The sequence below is a fragment of the Triticum dicoccoides genome, chromosome 4A (genome assembly GCF_002162155.2).
Source record: "Triticum dicoccoides isolate Atlit2015 ecotype Zavitan chromosome 4A, WEW_v2.0, whole genome shotgun sequence".
In the NCBI taxonomy this organism is placed as follows: Eukaryota; Viridiplantae; Streptophyta; class Magnoliopsida; order Poales; family Poaceae; genus Triticum; species Triticum dicoccoides.
The window spans coordinates 237,102,932-237,112,997 of NC_041386.1; the positions used below are offsets into that span (position 1 = coordinate 237,102,932).

A 10,066-nucleotide genomic window follows, 5' to 3' on the forward strand; every position below is an offset into this window, starting at 1 on the left:
ATCCTATTAAACAAATAGTACTTCTACCAGGGCCGGCCCTGAGGGGGGGCAGGGGGGGCGGCCGCCCCGGGCCCCCGGGTAGGAAGGGGCCCCCGATTGATTTGGTTTCCCTATATACGCGTGATTGTTTAGCGGTCGATTGATTCTCCAAAAGGAAACAAATATTAATTGATGGATTAGCACGCCGTGCAGTCTTCTCCGCTTAATACTCTTTCTACCCAATTGGCAACAAATCAGCCATGCCATGAATGACGGCGCCCCGCCCACTCGTCTAATTGTAATTTTTGGATGCTAGGCGCCATTAGTGGAAGAAGGTAACGCGGTTTCCAGATTCCCATCAATCTTCTCTTCAACACAATTTTTTTCTTTCTATTCTTGTTAGATCGTTCGTTTCCTGAAGATTATCCTCGTACATCTCTCTTTCTCACACTCCAGTTTCTTGTATTGATTGGGATTAGAAAACAGAAACTTGGACTTTCGTTCGTGACGCAGCAGCAAAATCTTGTGATTTCGATTTTTCTAGCCATCCAGGTACCTTGTTCCATGCCTTTCTTAGCACTTTTATTTAATTAGCAATACTCTTAATTTCTTGTATCATATGTTGTGTGGTGATTAGCAAGATGCTACCCAGAAAGAATCCATCTGATAATTGAGGAAAAATATGCATATGAGTTAGTTGAGTCCCACATGAGTTGTTGGCATTTTTAGAGCAGATACAAGTCCTCTATGGATTCCCTGCAAAAATAAAACAGTATTTCTACTGCTAGGAACTCCAAGGAGTTAGCTTTAGTTGTTGTTCAAGAATAACTAGTGAAAACTATAGGAAGATAAAAAATTAGTAGGCATGATAGTGCTACTAGTTCACCTAGTAATAGAAATATATACAGTACAAGGGTAGATTGACAAGATCGATCAACTTTTACTGTGAATGTTTGTGACCCCGGTTTCTTAATAGTCAAGAAGACAAGGCACCATAAATTATAGTCTGCCGAATATTTACTTGCAGTTGAAATAAACAAAAAAATATGCATATGTTTATGTGGCTTTAGGGCCCCTCCGTGTTGTCTCGCCCCGGGCCTCGGAAATCTCAGGACCGGCCCTGACTTCTACATAAGAACATGTAATAAAGGGAAGATACATTTTTGAAGAGGGGGTAATGCTATAAGCCTCCACATAATAATCATGCGTACATATATCATCCCTTGCAGTACTTAAAAGTGTAAATCTAATGAAAGAACAATACCTTTTGTTTGGAAGTCTTTATCTGTTTTAACAAAACTTGCAACTAGTGCCCTTGGCAATGCCGCTGTACACTCCTCACTTGTAAGATTTGGAGGAATAGCAGCTAACACATTGTTTGGGAGATTCTCCCTAGTGTATACTGCAGCCGCAGGTCCGTTGTGGCCATCAACAATCTAAGAAGAAGCCAGAATAATAACTCAAGTCAGACTAGCAACCACTTCAATTGGTGTACGTACAACTTAAAAATAGGTGACAGTATAGTGATAAACTCAGTGTAGAACTGCATTTTTACAGGAATAAATTCATTGTGACTTTGGCTTGCCATTATTGCATGCCAAGGGATCTTGCTGAGTTCATATACAAAAATTAATAGAACTAAATAGATTTTTTGAGAATTGCTGGAAGCCCAAAAGATCTAGCAAAGCTAGGACGTCCGCTATGAATGTACCTAAACTCAATAACCTTCTGACTATCGAAATGACTAGACAAATAACAATGAAGGGCCAGTAAAATATTAGTAGCTGACAAATGCCCCGTATGCCTTGATGCAAACACACCACAAAATAAGGCCAATGACATGGTCCTCTATGTAAAAGTCAAAATATTAGACTACAAAGATGAAACACCCACATGATTCATCGACTTCAAAGGCATCACTGTGAGGCTGTGAGGTCTAGTTAGGCAGGCTTTATGCGAATTGGAGTATGTATGAACAACACTTTTATTTGACTTGTCTCAATGGGCTTATTGCAAAAACAAAAACATATCGGCAAATTAAGGAGAACCAAAACATTGAGGGCCGAAGCATTGAACATATAAACCCTTCTAGGCAACCCGCCCATACGAGGCCATTGCGTTTTGCGTTCGATCTGGTTCACCTAATTAGCATCGCTGTAAAGTTTTCAGTACCTTTTGACTAGCTGTCAAAGATCCAGCCATCAGTTCTAGCTTACTCTGTGTTTTTGCGGTTTAGTAGATGACACATGGGCCAGGCATCTGCGTGGGTCATCGGTGCAGTGTGCGTTGCACGCGTGCGTGCGGGTGCGAAAAAGAGGCGCTCTGCGGAGCGAGCGGGCCGCGTGGGCGAGCGAGAGAAAAGAAAAGGGGAGGCGAGCGGCCAAACCTAGCCCCCGCCGCCGCAACACCCGCCGCCGCCTCCTCTCCTACCGCCGCCGCCTCTTCGTCGGTGCTATCGAAGCCTGGGCTACGTGAGCGCGCGAGCTGCTGGTGGTGCTTGAGGCAAGGCTGCTGGGGCACGGTGCCTCCACGGGGCCGGGACAGGTATGCGCGCTCGCCGCCCTTCTAGGCAACCCGCCCATACGAGGCCATTGCGTTTTGCGTTTGATCTGGTTCACCTAATTAGCATCGCTGTAAAGTTTTCAGTACCTTTTGACTAGCTGTCAAAGATCCAGCCATCAGTTCTAGCTTACTCTGTGTTTTTGCGGTTTAGTAGATGACACATGGGCCAGGCATCTGCGTGGGTCATCGGTGCAGTGTGCGTTGCACGCGTGCGTGCGGGTGCGAAAAAGAGGCGCTCAGCGGAGCGAGCGGGCCGCGTGGGCAAGCGAGAGAAAAGAAAAGGGGAGGCGAGCGGCCAGACCTAGCCCCCGCCGCCGCAACACCCGCCGCCGCCTCCTCTCCTACCGCCGCCGCCTCTTCGTCGGTGCTATCGAAGCCTGGGCTACGTGAGCGCGCAAGCTGCTGGTGGTGCTTGAGGCAAGGCTGCTGGGGCACGGTGCCTCCACGGGGCCGGGGACAGGTACGCGCGCTCGCCGCGGCAGGAACGAGAGTTGTCCCCACTCCTTCTGTTCCCCATCGCCGGCCTCCTCTCAGCCTTGGCCTCATTGCTCACGGGAGAGAGAGAGAGAGAGAGAGAGGAGGAGAAGGAGGCGGCGGCGGCCGCCGCGGCCAGAAGGAATGAGGGGGTTGGGGCGTTGGTCCTCCGCGACAACATCCAGCCTTCTCCCCATCGCAGTCGCGTGGTCCTCGACGACGACTCCCTTGCGCTCCTCCTCCTCCGCATCGACAGGACTCTCTCTAGCCTCTCGCTCCACCTCCTCGCACACTCCTGCAGGTTCGCCTCTTTTTTTTCCTTCCTGCAATCTTCCTAGGTAGAGAGGTTCATCTGTCTGGCTTCCTTTTTCCACTCAAAAAGAAAAAAACGACAACTCGTCTTAGATTAGATTGATTTGAGCAGGAGCAAGAAGTTCCTTTTTGGGATAATCCTTGATCTTAATTTAGATAATTAGGCTCCTGAATTTCGCTCTAGGTTGTTATGACATTCATCTTCTTTTCTGGAAGAGAGCAACACTCATCATGGATCAGGACTAAACATGGGATTTTGAAATAACATAATTTTGTGGTAGACTATTGTTTTACAGAGTTAGGATTTTGTTCTTTATGTCTGCCTGTCAGATAAAATCAGGTATACTTTAGCCGCCTTCTAGAACAACAGTTTTTGTTGGGATAAAAAAATAAGGAGGGACTGAGTTTTCTCCAATTCTCAAATTCATGTGCACATGTACATTTTCGTTTATTCTAAAAAGGGGAAAGGTTAATAGGACGGCAAAAGCTAACTGCAAGCTTGATGTCTTTTACTCATGTATAGATTATCTTGGCAATCAAGCCAACAAATCAAAAGGAGACAAAGGAAAATGTGTGACCAAAGGAGTCAAGCAAAAGCACACCAAGCAAATCACCACCATTGAAGTTTCAGCATCTGTTTTTCGTAGTTGGACTAAACCTGATTAGAAGGAGATGGTGCCCAGCGATGGGGGTGCTTGGCCGCTGCCACCGCCTAGGATGACCTCTTCGTCGGTGCTATCGGGAGCCTAGATTATCTTGGAAATCAAGCCAACAAATCAAAAGGAGACAAAGGAAAATGTGTGACCAAAGGAGTCAAGCAAAAGCACACCAAGCAAATCACCACCATTGAAGTTTCAGCATCTGTTTTTCGTAGTTGGACTAAACCCGATTAGAAGGAGATGGTGCCCAGCGATGGGGGTGCTTGGACGCTGCCACCGCCTAGGATGACCTCTTCGTCGGTGCTATCGGGAGCCTAGGCTACGTGTCCGACGAGAACTCTGCGAGCAGGCACGTAACCCATCTTGATGGCCTTTTCGTTTGTGCAATGTTGTGTTTCCCTTCTCCCGCTTGTTGTTTTGGTGCGATGGTAGGTGAGTTTCTGATGCATGGTGGCTGCTTGCAGGTGTAGAGGAGCAAGTTTTGGTTGGAATTGAAATTCCTGAAAGCAAGGTACTGTCAAATCATCCTTGTTTTATTATTCAGTGCTTATTTCCTTGTGGATATACATCTTTACTATCACATATGCTACAGATCGTGAATGATTTTCTGTTTGACCTTGGTTATTCTATTGAATACTGGCCTGATGCACTAAGAATTCCTCCCAACCTTTATTTGCATCACATGTGTTTTTGAATTTTCTAAACTCTATCTGAGAAAGCATATATTTGCTAACAATTACAGCTCTGGTAGAGAATCTTCTATATTGTTCTATTCTTTGTTATATGATAGAGCCCAAGGAAACCGAAGCAACTGATTTATGCAGGCAACTGAATGGATTAAAGCTCGAAAGCTCATACCTGGATGGTTTTTGTCACACCAAAATGAAGTATAAGAAAACCTTATAAAAGAAGATACATACCTGTCTGGGCGTCCTTGCTATCGTCGTTTCCAACCCATCCGCAGGTATTGCAGCTCCTTCCCAGATATGTGCTTAAGCGGCTACTGTTTGCTCAGGAAAATTTATCTTGTGAGTTGTTGTGATGCCATTGCTAGAGTACTATCTCGCTTATAGGTTACCTTTTCTTGCACATGGATGAATTTACTTTACCTGGTGTTTGTGAGCTATTGTAGTTCCATTGACCTACAGTTTTTACCTGATCTATTTCCGCCAATCAATGTATTATAGAACTTTTGACAGTTTATAGGCTTTGATTATAAGCTTGATTACATAATCAGTTTTTAAATTAAATGCCCATGCTGCAGATGGTATGCTAGAATTTTTGCTAGAGTACTATCTCGCTTATAGGCCGCCTTTTCCTACACATGGATGAATTTACTTTACCTGGTGTTTGTGAGCTATTGTAGTTCCATTGACCTACAGTTTTTACCTCATCCATTTCCGCCAATCAATGTATTACAAAACTTTTGATAGTTTATAGGCTTTGATTATAAGCTTGATTACATAATCAGTTTTTAAATTAAATGCCCATGCTACAGATGGTATGCTAGATTTTTTGTCATATGAGCCTCAGAAGCACACTTCTTTGTCATATGAACCACATGCTACTGATGCTTTATGTTTGCTGTGTTCTTTGCTTAGGGTCTGCCACTCTTGGGTGCCCTTTTGGGTAATGGTCTAGCTGTTTCCTTGCATCCATGCTGCTGCAGGGTTGTAGTCGTACCCGTGGCCATGGTTATCACTCATCAACTTGGTCGTGCTCATGTGGACTATTTATTTCCAACAATGCCATCAAACCATCAGAGGTACCGTCCCGCTCACCGTGGTCTCGTTTTGTATTAGTTCACCACTTGTAGCAATCATCTGTTTTTTTGTTGCAGGTTCCTCGCCGGTTTCCTTTTGCTGCACCTTTGTTTGGTTGCTCTAGGGTGAGAGGACCTCTCTGCGTCTGTATGCTGATTTGGTCATGGAATTCGAGCCTCATTTGCTGCACCTCTGGTTTGTGTATTTTCATGGAATGCCACTCTCAAATTAGTTTAGCTTTGTCCACACATATTATGATGTTTTGTGTCTATTGCTGCCTTTGGCATATTTAATCATCTATGTGTCTGCCATGAATTTAACATGAATATATTCCTGTTTTTTGTTACTTCTCTTGGCTTGGATCACTATGTTTGTTCTACCTTTGCCTTTCAATACATCAAGGTGAGCTTCACACATCGTTCCCTCTGTTATTATATTCAGGCAATGAAGGATCAGTACACGCCCAATCTTCTGTGGCCTCCTCTCATAAGAACTTCTACATCGCTGTATGAAAATAGCTTTTCTTTGTCCATGTGATTATTTGGGGATTTTTGCCCATAAAAATAGCTTCTGATGCCAATACCGAGATGTTATTGATGCATGTGAGCCACTCTAATTGACTGTATTTTAGAAATCGTGTACCCCACGATTTTGGAAACCATGTAAATGAGTTAATTGAGGACTGTAAGATCCCTTATCAGATTATATCATTTGTTGCTAACTCATGTTCCTTCAAACGCTTGCAGGGTTGGATTGGATATTCACAGAACTTTATACCATATACTTTGGGCATTGCTGAAACAACTGAATGTCAAAGGTACATGCCTTTTCTTTTGATTGTTGTAGCCATCCTTCATCTCCAGAGCCATGGGGTATTTTCATACGCCCAGACCCAATGATTTCCCAATGATAAACTGCCTTTTACTTTTGTGTATGGTCTGCTGTGCTTATTTTAGCCCCTGCTAATTGATGCTAACTATGTTAGACATATTTTTTGGGTACCCAGGTGCTTATGGGTTGTCCTACAATTTGTGTGGATGTATTTAGCTGTGGCGTTTATGGTAGCTGCAGCAGCTTGTCAATTAGTTCTTAGTCAAGGACAGGTAATTTGCCTCTTAACCCTTTGCAACCATGTAATGCACACATGTTATCCAAAAGATTTTTTTGTAGGTTCTTGATTTTTTGCTCTTGCTTCACAGGCACCAATACATGCTACCACTTAATTCAGGTCATGGTACCACTTAATTCAGGCCATTGTACCTGCAACGTCCGGTCTTCATGGGAATGCGTACCGCCGCCGATCCTATTGACCCGCACTCGATCCCGACCGTCGATTGGGGTCGATGAACCCGGTACACGGGACACGGCGTCGACCCGCGTTCCCGGCTACTATGGTCTTAACGCGAGGAGGTGCCGAGATACACGAGGGGTTGGAGCAGGACTGCAAGAGGAGTTGAGGACATGTTTTGTTTTAGATCCACCTGATTAGTCCCAAGTTTTTGCAAGGTCTGCTTCTTATGCAGAGGTTTCTTTTGATGGGCAGCCTAGCCAATTAATTATGGTTAGTCCTTTTACTTAGATTTAGTATTAGGTGAATTATTTGCTTCTGTGTCGATGAACAAATGAGTCTGATTTAATTTTGCTTTAGATTATTATCGTTTTCGATGTTGGTTTGAAGTTAAAAGTGAGAAAGAGATTAGGTGACAGGGATTTGGTGTGACAAACTTTTATTTTGTCTTGTGTTTAATCCTATTTAGCTTTTGTAGATAACTCTATGATAGCATCTGTACTGACAATAATTTGTGTAGAATGTTGAGTGCTTGAATTAACTTGATGTATATATGATAGCATCTGTACTGACAATATTTAACTTTTATTTTGTGTTTAATCCTATTTAGATCATGTATGTCGTAGAATGTTGAGTGCTTGAATTAACTTGATGGCAACAATAATTTGTATAGCCGGAAGAAGTAGTGCTTATATTCGAATCACCTCCTTTTAGCTAAGAGTAGTAGGCGATGAGCAGCAGGCAGGTGTGAGTCAAATAAAAGGAATGCAAGAACTCGAGTTTACCCTGATAAAAGGTTATTTAAACCATTTTGTTTTACTTTATGGGAATTGCATAACGAAGATATTCATAGTGGAATGGGCTTCTTTTCTTTCATAATTTACTTTCATCAACATGGTCTCCAACTCCTCATCTTGAAACATCGGATTGGAGATTTCGAGAGAAAAAAATTACTTGTAATAATTTCACAGATTTTACATGATCAGTACAGTAAGAAGGCTTGCAAGAATTCGTAAGATAGTTTTGAACTCTTCGCAAACCGAAAGGATCATATATTGACGCAAACAATTTATGTATTGTTTTTTACCAGTTTGGATCACTCTGGGCAATTCTCTCTGGAGTTGAGAGTACTCTGAGCACTGCCCATAGCGTGCCACGACGACCGTTTGCACTATAGGAGCCTCGCGACACAGGTCATCTCTCTCCTTTCTCCTCCTCCAGCTTCCCTCCCTTTAGGTCTCATTGTAGCTTTTATGTGCGAGAGGCTTGATCATGGGCATAAGAACAACAGTTTTCCATTTCATTTGTGTGTGCGCAAGAGCAATGAACTCGGAAGGGTTTCTTTTCTAATGTGATTTGCTTCATTCCTAAATATAGCTCATCGTTTGTGCCCTCTTTTTGGTCGATGACGTGGATATTCCTGTTGAAAGAAAGGTCTGGAATTCACAGTTTGATGCATTAGTAGTCGTTGCCGTATTTCTGTTTTTCTGTTTGCCTGGTCTCCCCTTGCTATGCTGAATGAAGTTTGCTTGCCAGTGTTTCGTTTACTATGAGAAGTTACATGCATGAGGCATGATAGATGCATTCCTCATATTTTGTTTCTATCTGCTAACTTTGACTTCCTTTTTTTTCATGCATTGCTCCTTCTACAGTCCTCATATGAGAAGTGGGGATTCCACCAGCATTCTCACAAATAGGTACTATTCATTTTGCTTCAGAGAGATGTCGGTTGATGCTGCGTTTAACTGGATTTGGAAAGCTAAGTGCAATATGAAATGGAAAGGTTTTCGCCTGGCTTCTCTTGGCTAACAGGCTGAATATGAGAAATATGCCACGCAGGAGGCACTACCGAGTTACTAATGACTATACATGCCTGCTGTGTGATAATCCTCCCGAGGAAACCCTGGCAATTCTCTAGGGTGACTTGGCCAAACTCTGAATGCAGACTTGAGATGTTGCACATGGGAAAACAAACTTGGCACAAACCTCTGTTCATGGAAACTTTCATTGTTGCCGTATGGGGGATCTGGATGGAGAGAAATGACAAGTCCTTCAGAGGAATGCCCATGCAAGCATTATCCAACAATAACAAGTCTTCTTATTCATGCATGCACACCCTTAGAAGACCACAATGGGCCTAAGAAATCTTCTCTGCTCAAATTATGTATGCTTATCTATATGAGGCATCTCTCCTATGTTGCTTGCTTTTTAAAAGCATTGTAAATGGCTATAAAAACTTCTTATAACGCTGTGTATCAGCATCATACCTAAGTATATATTTCCTTATAACTAAATATTCTGACGAGCTTGCTTCAAATGCTTGGTTTGCTCTCGCCCTTTGCGTCATTGGCGCACCGGGTCATCTAGTTACCACAAACATCGAGATGGTGTCGTCGCCGCCTGCATTGTCACCGGGGCCCTCGCCTGGAGTGCGGTGGCAATTGGCCACGAGAAGCACGAAGTCCTCCCTTTTCTTGCTCTTGCTCGCCTCCCCGAACAGGATATCCGGTTTCTCCACCTTCTGGTTGCACATCTCTCGCTTGAGGAGCACGGCCAGGGGTACACCTGATCCATCTACCTCGTTGTGCACCTCCATGGGCCTCTCCCACACACCGTAAATCCTTCAATTCCAAGAAAATGGCAAGAAATGCGAACAAGGAAACAACTCCCAAATCGATTGAACAAATTCTTCTAGAGCATCACGGCGGAGATTACCTCTAGTGGATCGACCCGGAGATGTGGCCGAATTCGTTTCCCCCCTAGCCAGACATGAACTCCCATAATAAGAAACCACAACTCCGAGAGAAGTGGGGAGATTTTGGGGGGTTGGAAATACAAAAAGGATTAAGAAGGGGTCGATCCGCTGGAGGAGCCAGGAATTAGTTAAAGCCATTACTGGAACCGCTGGACATGATGCAACCACTGACTGACAGCTAACACCTCTCATGTATATTACCCATAACAGTTTTTATTTGGACCACATCGTATATGACTTACTCCCTACATTCCAAATGTAGTGCGTCCGTAAT

At 43.7% G+C, this 10,066-nt stretch overlaps 2 protein-coding genes and 1 long non-coding RNA gene across 4 annotated transcripts in view; 2 read left to right on the plus strand and 1 right to left on the minus strand.

The window, feature by feature from the left end:
* LOC119285715 (probable protein phosphatase 2C 12) overlaps nt 1-9,859 on the minus strand; it is a 29,946-nt gene extending 20,087 nt beyond the window's left edge. The window contains exons 1-3 of the mRNA XM_037565041.1: nt 9,753-9,859; nt 9,409-9,658; nt 1,244-1,415 (exon numbers count right to left, since the gene is read on the minus strand). Of these exons, the coding sequence (XP_037420938.1) occupies nt 1,244-1,415; nt 9,409-9,633 (397 nt within the window). The 5' untranslated portion in view covers nt 9,634-9,658; nt 9,753-9,859. The remainder of the gene's footprint in view (nt 1-1,243; nt 1,416-9,408; nt 9,659-9,752) is intronic.
* Nucleotides 73-4,330, plus strand: LOC119285718. Its single transcript, XR_005139717.1, has 3 exons — nt 73-314; nt 459-531; nt 3,851-4,330. It is a non-coding gene; the product is annotated as an uncharacterized LOC119285718 (long non-coding RNA).
* On the plus strand, nt 4,509-9,532 carry LOC119285716. 2 transcript variants are annotated; one of them, XR_005139716.1, is made up of 9 exons: nt 4,509-4,950; nt 5,588-5,751; nt 5,827-5,944; nt 6,191-6,351; nt 6,496-6,566; nt 6,756-6,852; nt 6,949-7,310; nt 8,128-8,230; nt 8,690-9,532. XR_005139716.1 is itself a non-coding variant. In XM_037565042.1 (7 exons), the coding sequence occupies exons 2-7, from the start codon at nt 5,644-5,646 to the stop codon at nt 6,970-6,972; spliced, it is 483 nt and encodes a 160-aa protein (XP_037420939.1). In that variant the 5' UTR covers nt 4,509-4,950; nt 5,588-5,643; the 3' UTR covers nt 6,973-7,828. The 2 variants fall into 2 exon arrangements, 1 of the variants encoding a protein (XP_037420939.1); XM_037565042.1 differs by lacking the exons at nt 8,128-8,230; nt 8,690-9,532 and having other exon boundaries at nt 6,191-6,255; nt 6,949-7,828.
* Nucleotides 9,860-10,066: the final 207 nt, after the last annotated feature.

What these genes read in the sequence shown, in the direction of transcription:
- LOC119285716 (XM_037565042.1), top strand. Translation starts at nt 5,644, where the DNA reads ATGCTGCTGCAGGGTTGTAGTCGTACCCGTGGCCATGGTTATCACTCA. An exon ending in ATAAGAACTTCTACATCGCT is followed by an intron (nt 6,256 to 6,495) that starts GTATGAAAATAG and finishes AAACGCTTGCAG; the next exon opens with GGTTGGATTGGATATTCACA. An exon ending in GAAACAACTGAATGTCAAAG is followed by an intron (nt 6,567 to 6,755) that starts GTACATGCCTTT and finishes TTGGGTACCCAG; the next exon opens with GTGCTTATGGGTTGTCCTAC.